General features: G+C 48.5%; 1 protein-coding gene and 1 long non-coding RNA gene across 3 annotated transcripts; both read right to left on the bottom strand.

The window, feature by feature from the left end:
- Positions 1 to 333: 333 nt before the first annotated feature.
- Positions 334 to 4,120, bottom strand: LOC144337040 (uncharacterized). The gene is made up of 3 exons (XR_013409650.1): positions 3,018 to 4,120; positions 924 to 2,914; positions 334 to 684 (listed from the first exon to the last, which is right to left on the bottom strand). It is a non-coding gene; the product is annotated as an uncharacterized LOC144337040 (long non-coding RNA).
- Positions 4,121 to 7,074: 2,954 nt separating this feature from the next.
- Positions 7,075 to 16,636, bottom strand: CD70 (CD70 molecule). Of its 2 annotated transcripts, XM_077979670.1 has the most exons (4): positions 16,088 to 16,630; positions 15,291 to 15,324; positions 11,617 to 11,871; positions 7,075 to 8,886 (listed from the first exon to the last, which is right to left on the bottom strand). In XM_077979670.1, exons 1-4 carry the CDS (start codon positions 16,613 to 16,615, stop codon positions 8,825 to 8,827), a joined length of 879 nt encoding a protein of 292 aa, XP_077835796.1. In that variant the 5' UTR covers positions 16,616 to 16,630; the 3' UTR covers positions 7,075 to 8,824. The 2 variants fall into 2 exon arrangements, with proteins under 2 accessions (XP_077835796.1, XP_001088935.4); XM_001088935.5 differs by lacking the exon at positions 7,075 to 8,886 and having other exon boundaries at positions 11,309 to 11,871; positions 16,088 to 16,636.
- Positions 16,637 to 19,091: the final 2,455 nt, after the last annotated feature.

A 19,091-nucleotide genomic window follows, 5' to 3' on the forward strand; every position in this document is an offset into this window, starting at 1 on the left:
GCCCCAACTCCAGAGGGCCAGTATTTTTCTTTCTCTTCTATCACTCCCATCTACTGTTCTTCTGAAAACCTGCTCCACCAGTCTTTTCCAACTCAGGGCAAGTGGTTCTTAAATCATGGAAAATTCATTCTTCCTGCCTCACAAGCTCAGTCCATTCTTTTTTCCCTTCGTGACCACCTCCATGTGGGATACAAGCTTCTGGCTTGCCTCCTGCAGGCCCTCATCTCCTTCCCTCCATGGGAATCCATCCTTAAGACCATCACCTCTCAATGCTCTGTCTGCTATGCCACCAGCTCCCAAGGCTTTCTCAGGCCTCCTCCTTTTCCTACACATCAGGCTTGTGGATTTACTGTGACACAAGATTGGCAAATTGACTTTACTCATATGCTCCATGTCTGTAAATTTAAATATCTCTTGGTTTGGGTCGATACCTTCACCAGATGGGTCGAGGCTTTTCCCACTAGCTCCGAAAAGGCTACTGCAGTCATCTCTTCCCTTCTAACAGATATAATTCCCTGATTTGGCCTCCCTACTTCTATTCAATCTGACAATGGTCTGGCCTTTATTAGTCAAATCACCCAAGCAGTTTCTCAGGCTCTTGGTATTCAGTGGAAACTTCGTACCCCAAACCATCCTCAATCTTCAGGAAAGGTAGAACGGACGAATGGTCTTTTAAAAACACACCTCGGCCAGGCGTGGTGGCTCACGCCTGTAATCCCAGCACTTTGGGAGGCCGAGGTGGGCGGATCACAAGGTCAGGAGATCAAGACCATGGTGAAACCCCGTCTCTACTAAAAATAGAAAAAATTAGCCGGGCGCAGGGGCGGGCGCCTGTAGTCCCAGCTACTCGGGAGGCTGAGGCAGGAGAATGGCGTGAACCCGGGAGGCGGAGCTTGCAGTGAGCCGAGATTGCGCCACTGCACTCCAGCCTGGGCGGCAGAGCGAGACTCCGTCTCAAAAAAAAAAAAAAATAAAAAAAAAAAAAAATAAAAACACACCTCACCAAGCTCAGCCTCCAACTTAAAAATGACTGGACAGTACTTCTACCATTTGCCCTCCTCAGAATTAGGGCCTGTCCTCGAGAGACCACAGGGTACAGTTCATTTGAACTTTTATACAGACACACTTTCTTGCTTGGCCTCAACCTTGTTCCAGACACAAGCCTTCTGGGTGACTATCTTCCAGTCCTCCAGCAGGCTAGACAGGAAATTCTCCAGGCTGGTAATCTTCTCTTGCCTACTCCAGATTCCCAGCCACAGGAAGGTACCTCTTTTAGTACATCCTCTCATCTTTTCACTTTACATTTCCATTTTTACCTTACACAAGGCCTCTTCTTCCTCTGTGGCTCCTCCACCTACATGTGTCTACCTGTTAATTGGACAGGCACATGTACACTAGTTTTCCCTACCCCCAAAAATCAGTTTGCAAACGGGACCGAACAACTTCCCCTCATGACACCAACACTCCACTACTGTTTTGTTTTTCCTATTATTAATATAAGAAGACAGGAATAGGCCTCGACTTACTCACTACTGAAAAAGGAGGACTCTGTATATTTTTAAATGAAGAGTGTTGTTTTTACCTAAATCCATCTGGCCTGGTATATGACAACATAAAAGCACTCAAGGATAGAGCCCAAAAACTCGCCAACCAAGCAGATAATTATGCTGAACCACCTTGGACACTCTCTAGTTGGATATCCTGGGTCCTCCCAATTCTTAGTCCTTTAATACCTGTTTATTTCCTTCTCTTATTTGGACCTTCTATCTTCTGTTTGGTTTCTCAGTTCCTACAAAACCACATCCAGGCCACCAATCATTCTATATGACAGATGCTCCTTCCAACAACCCCACAGTATCACCCTTTACCCCAAAATCTTTCTTCAATTTAATCTCTCCCACTCTAGGTTCCCACGTCACCCCTAATCCCACTTGCAGCAGCCCTGAGAAACATCACCCATTATCTTTCCATACCATCCTCCCTAAAATTTTCACTGCCCCAACACTTCACCACTATTTTGTTTTGTTTTTCTTATTAATATAAGAAGACAGGAATGTCAGGCCTCTGAGCCCAAACTAAGCCATCATAACCCCTGTGACCTGCATCCAGATGGCCTGGAGCAACTGAAGAACCACAAAAGAGGACATTCTACCATTGTGATTTGTCCCTGCCCTACCCCAACTAAACAATCCACCTTGTGACATTCCTTCTCCTGAACAATGAGTCTCATGATCTCCCCACTGAGCACCTTGTGACCCCTGCCCCTGCCCGCAGGAGATAACCACCTTTAACTGTAACTTTCCACTACCTACCCAAATCCTATAAAAACTGCCCCACCCCCATCTCCCTTTGCTGACTCTCTTTTCAGACTCAGCCCACTTGCACCCAAGTGAAATAAACAACCTTGTTACTCACACAAAGTCTGTTGGTGGACTCTCTTCACATGGATGTGTGTGACAGGATAGTCCTATTCTACCCTCCTTGTAATAGTCTTTTTGAATAAAGTCTCTCCTGCTAAATTCGGATTTGTTTTTTATTTGACAGAGTAATGGTCTGTGCACATAAAAGACTAAGTGTGCACACTTTACCAAGGCCTGGGTGTGTGCACATGAGGAGGAGGCTGTGCTCGTGTGTGTGTGTGTATGGGTGCTGGGTAGGTGGTTTTTGACTTACATATGAATCTGAGAGTCCAGATAGTCTCTGAATGTAAAGAAAGTTTGGTTTTGTCTGGGCTTGTCTGGGCTTGCCTCCTGAGCGGATGAGGCACATCCGTCCCAGCCTATTTGAATAATGACAAAGTGTTAGAGTTAAGCCAATTCTCAGGGCAGAAACGATCTTGCAAGTACAATATGATCTTGGGGTTGGAGGAGAGAAGAATCTGCAACAAGTCTGCCAGTGGAAATGTTTGCCTTCTCTGGGTCTTGTGTGGTCCCATCGGGGAATCAGGGCATATAAGACAGACACCAGAGAACAGCTTCGCTAAGACCTGAAGACCCTAGTACCCTCTTCCAGAATGCCCTGGGTCTTGTGTGGCCCCCATGGGGAAACCAGGGTATATGAGAAAGACGTCAGAGAACGGTTTCACTAAGACTTGAAGACCTTAGTTCCCTCTTCCAGAATGCAGTATTTGGAGCAAGAGAATCTGCTCTTTAATAGCTTTCAGCTACACAGGTTTCAGTTCCTCAAAGGCCGTACTTCTGACATTGAGAAGTCAGAACATAGTAATATCTGCATGAACATTGCAGCATTATTATTTTTATTTTACTTTAAGTTCTGGGATACATGTGTAGAACATGCAGGTTTGTTCCATAAGTATACGTGTGCCATGGTGGTTTGCTGCACCTATCAACCTGTCATCTAGGTTTTAAGCCCCACATGGCATTAGGTATTTGTTCTAATGCTCTCCCTCCCCTTGCCCCCAATCCCCTGACAGGCCCTGGTGTGTGATGTTCCTCTCCCGTGTCCATGTATTGTCATTGTTCAACCCCCACTTATGAGTGAGAATACGTGGTGTTTGGTTTTCTGTTCCTGTGTTAGTTTGCTGAGAATGATGGCTTCGCTTCCAGCTTCATCCATGTCCCTACAAAGGACATGAACTCTTTTTTAATGATTGCATAGTATTCTGTGGTGTATATGTGCCACATTTTTTTAATCCAGTCTGTCACTGATGGGCATTTGGGTTGGTTCCAAGTCTTTGCTATTGTGAATAGTGTCATTGCAGCATTATTTATAATAGCCAAGATATGAAAACAACCTAAGTGTCCAATAATGAATGAATAAAGAAAGTATGGTCTAGAGAGGAACACATTGGAACATTATTGCATCTTACAAGAGAAGAAAATCCTGACATTTGGGACAATATGGATGAACCTGGATGACATTGAGCTCAGTGAAATAAGCCAGACACAGAAAGACAAGTACTGCATGATCTCACTTATACGGGTAAGAGTTAAAGAAAGAGGAAAGAAACACAAAAAGTGGCTCAACAGTCAAAGACGGGTTTATTTTGGAGAATAAACCTGAGAGGGGCTTCTAGTCAATTTCAGTCAGGAGCGCTCTCTCTTACAGACTAACAGTATATATTGGTTTTAGGGTGAGGGGGCTTATCACAAGCTTGAAATGTTTCTGTGTGGGGGAGAGGTTTGTGGGGGGGTTGGAATGTCTCTGAGCAGAAGGGAGGTTATCTTGGGGCTGACATCTTCCCACCCAGAAAGGAGGTTATCTTAGGGCTGACATGTCTGTGGTTGAGGATGTTATTTGTGGTTTATGGTCATGGTGACCTTAGCCATTAGGCTGATGCCATTTGGATTTAGGCAGTTTTTGATCAAGATGAAACTTTTTTTTTATTTGAGAGGGAGTCTCGCTCTGTCACCCAGGTTGGAGTGCAGTGGCGCGATCTTGGCTCACTGCAAGCTCCACCTCCCAGGTTCATGCCATTCTTCTGCCTCAGTCTCCCGAGTAGCTGGGACTACAGGTGTCCGCCACCATGCCTGGCTAATTTTTTTTGTATTTTTAGTGGAGACGGGGTTTCACCGTGTTAGCCAGGATGGTCTCAATCTCCTGACTTCATGATCCACCTGCCTCAGCCTCCCAAAGTGCTTGGATTACAGGCGTGAGCCACCACGCCCGGCCCTGATCAAGATGAAACTTAAAATGGCAGCACTTGTCCAAGATAGTGATACTCCTGTTCTGTCAATATGGGGAATCTTAAAAAAAAAAAAAAAAAAAAAAAAAGCCAAACTCTTAGAGACAGAGAGCAGAACTGTGGTTACCAGGGAATAGGGGTGGGAGGAAATGAGCAGATATTGGGGCACAAATGTGTGGGTTCTCTGGAGACTTGCATAGTATTAAGAAGTGGGTTTGCCCCAAATTGGAAAATGTGGGCTCTGTGTTCAAATAGTCTCACTCGGGTCTCAGGGCTGGTAAAGTTTGCTGGAAATTTGCATGTGCATTGTGCATACGCACGCTAGCATGATATTTAAATCAATGTTCTGAGAATTTTAAAGAGATACAGTTTTTCTGTCTCAGCACAACATACTCATGAAGCATTTACCGTCACCCTTAAAAAAGATCACACACAAAGTGTGGTCAGTTAATTGGTGAGTTAGGTAGATTCATCAAAACACCAGGTCCTCCTTTGTGCAGGCTAAATTTATGACGGTGGACATCTCTGGTCTTTATCCTGTTAATCTGGGTGTCTGAGTTTAATGCTAAATTTTAAAAGATGAAACTGGATGCATCAGCTCATGCCTATAATCCCAGCACTTTGAGAGGCCGAGGTGGGTGGGTCACCTGAGGTCAGGAGTTTGAGACCAGCCTGGCCAACATGGTGAAACCCAGTCTTTACTAAACATACAAAAAAAAAAAAAAAAAAAAAAAGAGAAAGCTGACCTTGTTGCAATCTTGGCTCACTGCGACCTCTGCCTCCTGGGTTCAAGTGATTCTCCTGCCTCAGTCTCCCGAGTAGCAGGGACTACAGGCACCCGCCATCATGCCTGGCTAATTCTTTTGTGTGTTTTAGTAGAGAGAGGGTTTTGCCACAAAAGCCACATTGGTCTTTCCCTTATTGCCCTTCTGACCAAGCCAAGGTGGGTGATCCTTCCCCTCCCTCAGCTGGGACAGGTGAATCACCCATCTTGGTCTCCCTCCACTTTGGCCTCCCAAAGTGCCAGGAACAAGCATGAGTCACTGCACCTGGTCTTGTTAACGGACATTGAATTTCCTTTTGATGAAGTGGACAGGATGATGATTAACTGTTAACAGACTGAATTTTCTTTTTTCTTTCATTCTTTCTTTTTTTTTGGAGATGGAGTCTCGCTCTGTTTCTAGGCTGGAGTGCAGTGGCGTGATCTTGGCTCACTGCAACCTCTGCCTCCCAGGTTCAAGCGATTCTCCTGCCTCAGCCTCCTGCGTAGCTGGGACCACAGGTGCCCACCACCACCCCTGGCTAATTTTTTTGTATTTTTAGTAGAGACGGCGTTTCACCGTGTTGGCCAGGCTGGTCTCCAACTCCTGACCTCAGGTGATTCACCCGCTTCGGCCTCCCAAAATGTTGGGATTACAGGTGTGAGACACTGTGACTGGCCTTGCATTTTCTTTTCTTTTTTTTTTTTTTTTTTTGAGACGGAGTCTTGCTCTGTAGCCCAGGCTGGAGTGCAGTGGCCGGATCTCAGCTCACTGCAAGCTCCGCCTCCCGGGTTCACGCCATTCTCCGGCCTCAGCCTCCAGAGTAGCTGGGACTACAGGCGCCCGCCACCTCGCCCGGCTAGTTTTTTTTTGTATTTCTTAGTAGAGACGGGGTTTCACCGTGTTAGCCAGGATGGTCTCGATCTCCTGACCTCGTGATCCACCCGTCTCGGCCTCCCAAAGTGCTGGGATTACAGGCTTGAGCCACCGCGCCCGGCCGCATTTTATTTTCTATAAAACCCTGTGTATACACTCTTTTTTCAAAAATTGAGGTGAAAATCATATAACATCAAATAATCTTCCTTCCTTCCTTCGTCCCTCCCTCCCTCCTTCTCTCTCTCTCTTTCTCTCTTTTCTTTCTTTGTATTCCTTTGTCACCCTAGCTGGAGTGCAGCATGAACATATAGCTCACTGCAGACTCCTGGGTTCAAGCCTCCTGCCTCAGCCTTCCTGTTAATGGACATTGGATTTCTTTTTCTTCTTTTTTTTTTTTTTGGAAATGGAGTCTTGCTCTGTTGCCCAAGCTGGGGTGCAGAGGCTTGATCTTGGCTCACTGCAACCTCCACTTCCCAGGTTCAAGCGATTCTCCTGCCTCAGTAGCTGGGATTACAGGCAGGTATGGTGGTGGGCACCTGTAATCCCAGCTACTCAAGAGGCTAAGCCAGGAGAATCACTTGAACCCGGGAGGCAGAGGTTGCAGTGAGCTGAGACGGCACCACTGCATTCCAGCCTGGGTGACAGGAGCGAAACTCCATCTCAAAAAACAAACAAAAAATCAAAACAAACAAACAAAGAAAAAAGAAAATAGAACTGATTCAAATAACTGTGAAGCACCTGAAGGAAAATTCTTGATGGGTAGAAACACAAAGAAACCCTCAAAGACCGCACATCTAAAAAATTCTATTTTATATTCCTGTGAACAGTTTTACTCCTATTGGTAGATTACTGTAAGCTAGTTTATACAATACATATTTTTCCTTTTTGACTGACTTATTTCATTGAGCATAATGTCCTCAAACTAATCATGCCTTCCCAACCATCCCCCAAAGTCTTAACTCATTTCAGCATTAACTCAAAAGTCCACAGTCCAAAATCTCATCTGAGATAAGGCAAGTCCCTTCCACGTGTGAGTCTTTAAATCAAAACCAAGTTAGTTATTTCCTATAAACAGTGGGGTACAGGCATTGGATATACCCATTCCAAATGGGAGAAATTGGCCAAAACGAAGGGGCTGAAGGCCCCCTGCAATTCCAAAATCCAGTGGGGCAGTCAAATCTTTTTTTTTTTTTTTTTTAAGAGATAGTGTCTGTCACCCAGGCTGGAGTACAGTGACTCGATCTTGGCTCACTGCAACTTCTGCCTCCTGGGTTAAAGCGATTCTCTTGCATCAGCCATGGGACTACAGGCTCATGCCGCCATGCCTGGCTAATTTTTTTTTTTTTTTTTTTGTATTTTAGTAGAAACAGGGTTTCATCATATTGCCCAGGCTGGTCTTGAACTCTTGACCTCAGGCAATCTGCCCACCTCGGCCTCCCAAAGTGTTAGGATTACAAGCGTGAGCCACTGTGCCTGGCCAGGCAGTCAAATCTTTTTTAAAAATTATACTGTAAGTTCTAGGGTACATGTGCACAACGTGCAGGTTTGTTACATATGTATACATGTGCTGTGTTGTTTTACCGCACCCATTAACTCATCATTTACATTAGGTGTTTCTCCTGATGCTATCCCTCCCCCCTCCCCCCACTCCACACTCCACAACAGGCCCTGGTGTGTGATGTTCCCCACCCTATGTCCAAGTATTCTCATTGTTCAATTCTCACCTGTGAGTGTTAGGTTTTCTGTCCTTGAGATAGTTTGCTCAGAATGATGGTTTCCAGCTTCATCCATGTCCCGACAAAGGACATGAACTCACCTTTTTTATGGCTGCATAGTATTCCATGGTGTATATGTACCACATTTTCTTAATCTAGTCTGTCATCGATGGACATTTGAGTTGGTTCCAAGTCTTTGCTATTGTGAATAGTCAGGCAGTCAAATCTTAAAGCTGCCAGATAATCTCCTTTGACTCTGTGTCTCACATCCAGGTCATGCTGATGTAAGTGGTGGGTTCTCATGGTCTTGGGCGGCCCCTTCCCTGTGGCTTTGCAGGGTACAGCCTCCCTCCCGGTTACTTTCACAAGCTGGCGTCGAGTGTCTGTGGCTTTTCCAGATGCATGGTCCTGAGTCCAAGTAAGGTTGGAGAGGGGCTGCAGGGCTAGATTTGTGGGGGAGGGTGGTGTGTGGGTCTCACTTCCCCTCCCTCAGCTGGGGACACCCCACACCTCTCCTCTCACTTCACCCTCTAGAGGTGAGAGCAAGGATGCAAGATGCGGGATTACCTGGGTTGGAATCCTGAGTCCACTACTATGTAGACGAACTGCCCTGGGCTTGTGACTCAGGTTTTATGCCACTATTTTCCTTAACTGTTAAATACAAAGGCCCCAGCAGTTACAAAACCAGTAACTTTGGGCAGATGACTTAAAGTTTTGCGCCTCTGTTTTTCTCATCTGTGAAATGGGATGATGACGATTCCTCCAGCTTTGTAGGTCTTGCATAAACACGAGCTGAGTTAATGTGTTAAAACGGTGTGCAGTCCATATTAAATGCCGTAAGGAGCATTTGACTTTACTTTGAGTCCCCAATTCCAAAATCCAAAAACCCCTGGAAATCAAGTCGTTTTGGTAAATTGTTTGGCGGCAATTTCTGACCTGAACTAACTTTTTGTTAATTGTAGTCTTTCTTTTCTTTTCTTTTTTTTTTTAAGACAGAGTCTTACTCTGTTACCCAGGCTGGAGTGCAGTGGCACTATCTCAGCTCACTGCAACCTCCACCTCCTGGGTTCCAGAGATTCTCCTGTCTTAGCCTCCCTAGTAGCAGGGATTACAGGTGCCCATCACCACACCCAGCTAATTTTTATATGTTTAGTAGAGATGAGGTTTCACCATATTAGCCAGGCTGGTAATTGTAGTCTTGATTTTTTTTTTTTTTTTTTGAGATGGAGTTTCACTCTAGTCACCCGGGCTGGAGTGCAATGGCACGATCTTGGCTCACTGCAACCTCCACCTCCTGGGTTTAAGTGATCCTCCTGCCTCAGCCTCCCGAGTAGCTGGGGTTACAGGTGCCGGCCACCATGTCCGGCTAAGTTTTGTATTTTTAGTAGAGACGGAGTTTTCCCATGTTGACCAGGCTGGTCTCGAACTCCTGACCTCAGGTGATCCGCCCACCTCGGCCTCCCAAAGTGCTGGGACTACAGGCATGAGCCACCGCGCCTGGCCTGTAGTCTTGATTTGTATCCCACTTAGTGTGAATGTTAACACTTCTCATTGTAAAAAAAAAAAAAAAAAAAAAAAAAAAAAAAAAAAAAAAAAATAGGTATGGTGTTTGATTACAAAATGCTGCCCCAACCTTGCTAAGGTGATGCATAAAAGACGGTATAAACACCGGGCGCAGTAGTTCACGCCTGTAATCCCAGCACTTTGGGAGGCCGAGGCGGGTGGATCACGAGGTCAAGAGATCGAGACCATCCTGGCCAACATGATGAAACCCTGTCTCTAATAATAACAGAAAAATTAGCCAGGCGTGGTGGCAGATTGCTGTAGTCCCAGACTTGAGAGGCTGAGGCAGAAGAATCACTTGAACCTGGGTGGGTGGAGGTTGCAGTGAGATGAGATTGCACCACTGCACTCCAGCCTGGACAACAGAGCGAGACTCCATCTCAAAATAAAATAATAAAAAAAAGATGGTCTAATCCTGTACACCATCTTTAAATACTGGACAGTTCTGGGTTCCAAAATGTATTCGAGGTCCAGTGCAGTGGCTCATGCCTGTAATACCAGCACTTGGGAAGGCTGAGGTAGGAAGATGGGCATTTCGGGAGACTGAAGTTTGAGACCAACTGGGGCAATGTAATGAGACCTCATCTCAAAAAAAAAAAAAAAAAAAAAAGCCGGCTGTGGTGGCCTGTGTTGGCGGTCCTAGCTATTTGGGAGGCTGAGGTGGGAGGATCACTTGAGCCCAGGAGTTTGAGGCTGCAGTGAGACACGATCATGCCACCACACTGTAGCCTGGGTGACAGAGCAAGACCCTATATTTTCAGTAGAGGTGAGGTTTCGCCAGGTTGGCCAGGCTGGTCTTGAACTCCTTGACCTCAAGTGATCTTTTATTATTATTATTATTATTATTAAAGTTCTGGGGTACATGTGCAGGATGTGTAGTTCCGTTACATAGGTAAACGTGTGCCATGGTGGTTTGCTACACCTATCACCAGGCTGGAGTGCAATGGCGCGATCTCGGCTCACTGCAACCTCCGCCTCCCGCGTTCAAGTGATTCTCCTGCCTCAGCCTCCTGAGTAGCTGGGATTACAAGCGCCCTCAACCATGCATGGCTAATTTTTGTATTTTTAGTAGAGATGGAGTTTTACCATGTTGGCCAGGCTGGTCTGGAACTCCTGATCTCAAGTGATCCACCCACCTTGGCCTCCCAACTTGTTAGGTGTTTTGCACTGTCTGCTTTGAGGGACAGCCACCCAAAGTGATCTCTGTGTTTCCTCTCGTCAAATAGAGGCACCAAGGAGAAAACAGAACTTTTTTTTTTTTTTTGACAGGGAATCTTACTCTTTTGCTCAGGCTGGAGTGCAGTGGCATGGTCACGGCTCACTGTAGCCTTTGACCTCCTGGGCTCTACCCAACCTCCCATTTCAGCCTCCCGAGTAGCTTGGACTAGCATACCACTACATCTGGTTAATTTTTATATATTTTTGTAGGGATAGTTGTCTCACTATGTTGCCCAGGCTGGTCTTGAATCCCTAGGCTCAAACGATCTGCCTTCCTCGGCCTCCCAAAGTGCTGGGATTACAGGTGTGAGCCACGGTGCCCAGACTGCTTCCTCTATTCTTCAAACATCCCTAACCAAGAACATTTTTTTTTTTTTTTCTGAGACAGAGTCTTGCTCTGTCGCCCAGGCTGGAGTGCAGTGGCACAATCTTGGCTCACTGCAACCTCTACCTCCAGGGTTCAAGCGATTCTCCTGCCTCAGTCAGCCGAGTAGCTGGGATTACAGATACATGCCACCATGCCTGGCTGATTTTTGCATTTTTTAATAGGAAAATGAAAAGACAGAAAAAACTCAATACCCTCCCTTGTCCTACCCACCACCCCACCCCGACTCCCACCTCAGGTGGCCCCTGTGTGTAAACATTTTCTCTCAAACTTAAATAAAATAAAATAAAATTTAAAAAACCCTCATCAGAAGCAGTGGTCAGGGGCGCACCCACTGCACTCCAAAGAAGGTCTCATCAGTGTTTCTGGAAGGCAAAAGTGTCCCAGTAAGGTTGGTGCAGAGTGTGTCCCCTCGGGCCAGAGGCGTCAGGCGCTGGGAGGCAATGGTACAACCTTGGTGGAAGCTGAGACGTAGCAGGCTGATGCTACGGGAGGCGGGAGAGCAGATTCCCACGGCCAGGGTGGTGGGGTGGTGGTGTCTGGAGGTCGACGTGGAGGAGCAGATGGCCAGTGTCACCTGGATGTGGACCATGTAGATGCCGTCACGACGGATACGTAGCTGCCCCTTGTCCAGCTCTGGTCCACGCAGGAAGGAGCGGCCCAGTGCTGGGCCCCCCTGCCAGTATAGCCTGGGGTCCTGCTGAGGTCCTGGGGCACAGGGTTAGAGGGATGAGAGGATGAAGTTTTAGGGAAACTGAGGCACAGGAGGTCATAGAGAAAGTCAGATATAGAGATTGAGAGTTAGAGATCAAGGGATAGGTTGGACATGGTGGCTCATGCCTGAAATCCCAGCAGTTTAGGAGGCCAAGGCGGGTGGATCACCTGAGGTCAGGAGTTCAAGACCAGCCTGGACAACATGGCGAGATCCCACCTCTACAAACAATAAAAAGTTAGCCAAGTGTGGTGGTATACGCCTCTGGTCCTGGCTACTCTTGGGAGGCTGAGGCTGGAGGATCGCTTGAACCTGGGAGGATGAGACTGCAGTGAGCTATGATCACACCACTGCACTCCAGTATGGGTGACAGAAACCCTGTCTCAAAAAAAAAAAAAAAAAAAAAAAAGAAGGGGGTTAGAATGTAAGAGATCTAAAGAGAAGGAGAGAGGAGTAAGGGGAGAGGGGTAGAGAGAGAGAGAAAAAAAAAAACCGAAACAGACAAGGGTAGAGACGGATGGGGAGGGAGAGATATAGAGGGAGAGAATGCATGAGACAGCGAGAGAGAGAATGAGAGAGCAGGAGAGAGTAAGAGAGCACGAGAGAGCATGAGAGAGAGAGCAAGAGAGTGTGTGTGTGAGAGAGGACGAGAGCTACAGAGCTTGAGAGAGAGTGCACGAGAGAGTGAGCGAGAGAGAGTGTGAGAGTGTGAGAGGGAGCGTGCGCACGAGAGGACGCGAGAGAGCCGCGAGAGAGCGAGAGAGAGGACGTGCGAGAGAGCGCACGAGAAACAGCTCGAGAGAATTCCCGAAGGGAAGCCTGCTTGGGTAACACCCTGAACCTCAATAAAAGCTTTGGCTCCCAGGTCCCTTTCTTTTCCTTGCTCTCCACCCGCTGGTTGAGCGTGTGTATGTCTCAGAGAGCTCCGACACCTTCTCATTGGCCCTCTTCTCTCTAGGATCTTTATTTTCTTGAGAGATGGTGTCTGACCCTGTCACCCAGGCTGGAGTGCAGTGGTGCAATCATAGCTCACTGCGGCCTCAGCCTCTGGGGCTCAAGCTATCTCCCACCTCAGCCTCCTGAGTCACTGGGAAGTGGCGTGCGTCACCATGACCAGCTGATTTTCAAAATTTTGTTCTAGAGATGGTGGTCTTGCTATGTTTTGCAAGCTGGTCTCGAACTCCTGGGCTCAAGCGATCCTCCCGCGTCAGCCTCCCAAAGCGCTGGGATCACAGCCGTCAGCCACGGTGCTCGGCCGCATTTCATGTGTTTCTCGCAGCGTCTCCTGTCTCCGTGTCTTATCTGACTGACACACCTGAGCCTCACTCTCCTTCTTACTCGAGGCTCTCCTGGACACTGGCTGTCTTGTGAGGAAGGAACGGAACACAGGTCAAACAGGAGCCACAAGGTTGTTTACCAGGCTTTGCAAATTTCCTGTATTGTTTACCAGGCTTTGCAAATTTCCTGTAAGAGTGACACCTGGTCCCCTGTCAGACACTTAGGCATGACATCATCCACCAGAAGAAAGAACTGACATGTGAAAGACGCTATCAACAACCATGGTCACCACGCCCGGTGCCCCGTCGATGCGGGGCTAGAGTTTACAGTCACTCTCCAGAAAGGGGCCTCAAGACCAAATTACAGGAAAAATATAGGGGGGAGAGAGAGAGAGAGAGAGAGAGAGAGAGAGAGAGAGAGAGAGAGAGAGAGATCAGGGGTCAGAGACCCAAGGAGAAGAGAGAGAAACAAAGGTCCTTTCCATTACAAAATAGAAGGAACAAGCCTGTAGTGATGTTAGTCTCTGGGGATGAACCGTGGAAAAACAGAAGAGGAAGAAGTGTTCGAGAGAGGCTGGGAGGAGACAGATACTCTCACCTAAAGCAGAATGCTTCATTTCATCTCCCTTAAGGCTTCTTGCCAATGCCACCCACTCAGAGACCCCCTGCCCCCCAGCGCCGCGACTCCACTTTAAATGAAAACCCCAACCCAGGCATGCCGGGATTCCCCACCCACACATCCTTGCCTGATTTTTCTCTAAAACCTGCTCTTGGCCTGTTTTACTCTATGTGGCATTGCTCTGTTTTTCACATGTTCATTTTTATCTTTTGTCATCTCCTCCTCAGTAGGAGTAATGGTAGAAGGGAAGCTCACCAGGCAGGGATTTCTGTTTTGTGCGCGGCACCGGAACAAGGCCTCCCCACCGCAGATGTATAATTAGTGCTTGTGGCATGAATGGAGGAAGGGTAGCCATTCCTGTGAGCATTTTTGATTACTAACAAAATCCCTTTGATTCTTCTAAGGGAAGAGATCGAATGTGAAGGACTGAGAGCGAAAGAGAGAGAAAGGTAGTGGATGCCCAGAAACACACACCTACCCTCTCTCTCTCTCTCTCTCTCTCTCTCTCTCTCTCTCATTCTCTCCCTTTTCCTCTTTCTCTTGGGCATGATCTCTCTTTCTCCCTCACCCTCTTTCTCTTCTTCCCCCTGTCTGTCTCTTCCTCTCTCTCTCTGCCATTCGCCTCTTTTCTCTCTTCTTTCTCTTTCTTTCTTCGCTTTTTCTTTCATCTTTTTCTTCCTTTCTTTCTCTCTCTCTGTCTCTTCCCTCCCTCCCTCTTTCTTTCATCTTTCTCTTTTTTCCTTTCTTTCTCTCTCTGTCTCTTCCCTCCCTCCCTCTTTCTTTCTCTTTCTTTCTTTTCTTTCTCTTTCCTTTCATTTATTTATTTGTTTACTTATTTATTTGACGGAATCTCCTTCTGTCAACTAGGCTGGAGCGCAGTGGCATAATCTCGGCTCACTGCAACCTCGGCCTCCCAGGTTCAAGCAATTCTGCTGCCTCAGCCTCCCGAGTAGCTGGGATCACAGGCACCTGCTACCACGCCCAGCTAATTTTTGTATTTTTAGTGGAGACAATGTTTCACCATGTTGGCCAGGCTGATCTCAAACTCCTGGGCTCAAGTGATCCACCGCCCTCAGCCTCCCAAAGTGCTGGGATTACACCCGGCCGCCTCTCCGGTTTTCATTCACTGTTCCTCTCTGTCTCTCCCTCCCTCTCTCTCCTCTATCTTTTTTTTTTTTTTCCTCTCTCTCCCTCTCTCTCTTTCTGTCTTTCTCCCTTGCTCTCTCTTCCTGTGTCTCTCCCGGTTTCTTTCTCCCTTTCTTTGCCTGCCTTCTTCTGTCTCTGTCTGTCCCCTCTGTCTCTCTCTGTCCTTGTTTCTCGCTGTCTCTCACTCCCTTTCTCTTGGCCTCCCCCTCCCTCTCCGTCTCTCTTCTCTCTGTCTCCCCTTCTCTGTTTCCCTCCCTATCTCTCCCTCTCTCTCTCCCTCCGTCTCTCTGTGTCTCTTTCTCTCTGTCTCTCCCCACTCCTTCCTTCTCTCTCTGTGTCTCTTCTCCCCGTCCCTCCACGTCCCCCGTGTTACCTGTATGGTTCAGCTGCAGCTCAGCTATGTCCCACTGGAAGAAAAGACCAGAAAACAGGGCACGGACGTAAGCAGAGAGGTTCTATGTGTCCCCCGTGCCAGGAGCTCTCTTTTCTCTGGCCATCCTCCTTTCCAACTCTCATCCCACGGCGCGCACGGGTGACTTCATTTTATTTTATTTACTCTTAAGACTTCTTAAAGAGGAAGCAGGTCTGAACCAGCGGGGAGCGTAAAGTCGAGACCTTCAAAAGAACTTCTTGGTTTCCCGAATCGTTTTCCTGTATGTCACTGGGCGCGAGTGCACCGCGCGCAGCGGACTCTCTCCGCTGCAAAGGTGCCCGGCGCGGTCCCCAAGGGGACCCCTCCCCCACCCGGAGCGAGTGGCTGGGGTCATCCCGTCCTAGGAGGCTCCAGGGAGCCCCCACGCCCAGCCTTGTGAAGCCCCCAGCAGCCTCTGAGTCAGCCTGCCGGGGAACACCAGAGCCGAGTCATCTTCCATTTCCATGTGCGCCTACCTTTCCCGTCCCGGGATCTCCCTGTACCTCCTGGCAGGGTGACTCTCTCGGAGCCCCTACACGGCGCAGCCTGGTCCCCGCCTCGCCTCCCTGTTCTGGTGTCTGTTTCTGCCCTACCCGATCTTCCTCCCTGGCCTCTTTGTACCCATCTCATTCTGATTTTGTCTTTTCTGTCCCGCGCTTCTCAGTCTCCGCCCTGGTGCACGGTCCCTCTGCCCCTCTCCGTATTCTCTGCCGGAATAAGTTCGGATGTTTTCTTCCCAACTTTCTATCTCAACTCACCCCAAGTGACTCGAGCGGCAGCTGCTGCTGAGCCCGTGAGAGGCGCTGGACGCAGACCACGAGGCAGATCGCCAAGCCCGCGACCAATGGAACCACAGCAGCCCGCAGGACGCACGCATAGGGCCTGCGCCGCACCGCGCAGCCGGAACCCTCCTCCGGCATCGCCGCGGCGATCACCTCCGCTAGCGCAGGCGGGGCGAGGGGGGCGCAGAGCGCTGCGGGGAAAGGAAGGAAGGCAACTGCAGCCCCCTCCCGGGGCTCCTGGGCGTCTACTTGCCTCAACTTGTCAGGGGACCAGCCTGCCCCTCTCTGGGGATGTCCGGCCGGTCGAGGGGAGGGACTAGAGCGATTGGCGAGGGGAAATTCCCTCCAACTGCTACCAGTCTGCAGCTCGCACAGTGGGTGGAGGTGGTTGCCGGATGGGCCAGGCAGTGGCCTCGGGTGAGCCACTGAGTTGCCTGTCCCCAACCCCTCCCCGCCCGATCTTCCTATTTCCCTCTCCACCTCATTCTTCCGGGGCCCATTCATTTATTCAACAAACTTCCACTGCACATTTGTTAGGGACTAGACTGTGTTCTGTGCACTGGGGGTACAGCAGGCATCCAAGAATTGGGGGTGCTCCTCAAATATTCGTGTACCCATCTCCTGCATTTTTTTTTTTTTTTGAGACGGAGGTCTCCCTCTGTCGCCCAGGCTGGAGTGCAGTGGCGCCATCTCATCTCACTGCAACCTCGGTCTCCTGGGTTCAAGCAGTTCTCCTGTTTGAGCCTCGCGAGTAGCTGGGATTAACAGGCGCGCGCCATCATGCCTGGCTAATTTTTTGTATTTTTAGTAGAGATGGGGTTTCACCGTATTGGCCAGGCTGGTCTTGAACTCTTGACCTCCGGTGATCCGTCCACCTTGTCCTCTCAAAGTGCTGGGATTAAAGGCGTGAGCCACCGCTCCCGGTCAGTTATCTCCCACATTCTTGGAAACCTCCTGCTTTTTTGTTTAAAGTTAAACTAATATTTTTATTTTTTTATTTTTATGTTTTTGAGACAGAGTCTGGCTCTGTTGCCCAGGCTGGAGTGCAGTGGTGTGATCTTGGCTCACTGCAAGCTCCGCCTCCTGGGTTCACGCCATTCTCCTGCCTCAGCCTCTTGAATAGCTGGGACTACAAGTGCCTGCCACCAAGCCTGGCTAATTTTTTTGTATTTTTAGTAGAGATGGCGTTTCACCATGTTAGCCAGGATGGTCTCGATCTCCTGACCTCGTGATCCGCCGGCCTCGGCCTCCCAAAGTGCCGGGATTACAGGCGTGAGCCACCCTGCCCAGACTAAATGAATATTTTTAGAGACAGAGTGTTGCTCTGTTGCCCAGGCTGGAGTGCAGTGGCGCCACACAGTTCACAGCAGCCTCAAACTCCGGGGCTTCAGTGACCCTCCCATCTCAGTCTTTTGCATAGTTGGGTCTACAGGCACACGCTATCATGCCTGGCTAATTAAATTTTTTTTTTTTTTTTGTAGAGGATGGGGTGTTACTATGTTACCAGGCTGGTCTCAAACTCCTGGGCTCAAGCGATCCTCTTGCGTAGGCCTCCCCACCGCACCCAGGCCCCTGCCTCTGTTCTTGATGGCTGTAGTGGGTTAACAGCATCCTCCCAGAATTCATGGCCACCTGGAACTGCAGAATATGACCTCATTTAGAAATTAGGGGTTTTTTGCAGATGTAATTAGGATTAAATGAGGTCATACTGGATTAGAGAGGGCCCTCAGGTGGAGAGAAAAGAGACACATAGAGAAGGAGGCCGTGTGAAAACAGAAACAGAAACTGAGCAAGGCAGATGAAAGTCAAGAAACACCAAGGAGTGGCCCGGCGCGGTGGCTCATGCCTGTAATCCCAGCACTTTGGGAGGCTGAGGCGGGCAGATCACTTGATGTCAGGAGTTTGAGACCAGCCTGGCTAACAGGGTGAAACCCCGTCTCTACTAGAAATACAAAAAATTAGCCGGGCGTGGTGGTGGGTGCTTGTAGTCCCAGCCACTCGGGAGGCTGAGGCAGGAAAATGGCGTGAACCAGGGAGGTGGAGCTTGCAGTGAGCTGAGATGGCGCCACTGCACTCCAGCCTGGGCGACAGAGCCAGACTCCGTCTCAAAATAAATAAATAAATAAAAATAAAAATAAATAAATAAATAAATAAAAATAGAAAAATTAGCGGGGTGTAGTGGTGCGTGCCTGTAATCCCAGCTACTCGGGAGGTTGAGGCAAAGAATCACTTGAACCTGGGAGGCACAGTCTGCAGTGAGCTGAGATCGGGAGATTGAGACCAGCCTGGCCAACATCGTGAACCCCTGTCTCTATTAAAAATACAAAAATTTGCTGGGTGTGGTGGTGCACGACTGTAATCCCAGCTACTCAGGAGGCTGAGGCAGGAGAATCACTTGAACCTAGGAGGCGGAGGTTGCAGTGAGCTGAGATCACACCACTGCACTCCAGCCTGGGCGACAGAGTGAGACTTCATCTCAAAAACCCAAACAAAACCCAAAGCCAAACCCAAAACCAAAACAAAGAAACATCAGAGATTGCTGGCTAGGTAAATATCAAATAATTGGTGTAGGAGGTCATCTTGGAGGTGCCGTCCACCCACTGTCCCAGACCTGGAGACCTAGGGCTCCCGTGAAGGAAATTCCTTTATTACTTGGGAGATCCCAGGTACTATGTAATCATATGTATATGCTGATTTCTTGGACGTCCCAAAATTCTGGACCTATTTGACTTCCACCTTTCACCTGCCCTGCACATGCTGTATGTAGGCTCAGGCTCCGAAATCTCCCATCTCTCCGGTTTCTAGCCACTAGAAAGTGGAAGAGGCAATGGAGTCTCCCCTTGGACCAGTTAGGGGGCATGTGGCACTACTGACACCTTGATTTCAGGCTGTGGCCTCCAGAACAGTGACACAATACATTTCTGTTGTGTGAAGCCATCCAGTTTGTGGCACTTTGTTACAGATTCCCGAGAAAACTAAT

The sequence above is a fragment of the Macaca mulatta genome, chromosome 19 (genome assembly GCF_049350105.2).
Source record: "Macaca mulatta isolate MMU2019108-1 chromosome 19, T2T-MMU8v2.0, whole genome shotgun sequence".
Classification (NCBI taxonomy): domain Eukaryota; kingdom Metazoa; phylum Chordata; class Mammalia; order Primates; family Cercopithecidae; genus Macaca; species Macaca mulatta.

Bases quoted from the DNA above. Each gene is read 5' to 3' on its own strand.
- CD70 (XM_001088935.5), bottom strand. From the start codon at position 16,615: ATGAATGGGCCCCGGAAGAATGAGGTGGAGAGGGAAATAGGAAGATCG. The intron at 15,325-16,087 runs GTGAGTTGAGAT...CTTTTCTTCCAG, and splicing joins TGCCGCTCGAGTCACTTGGG to TGGGACATAGCTGAGCTGCA. The intron at 11,872-15,290 runs GTAACACGGGGG...CCTGTGCCCCAG, and splicing joins GCTGCAGCTGAACCATACAG to GACCTCAGCAGGACCCCAGG.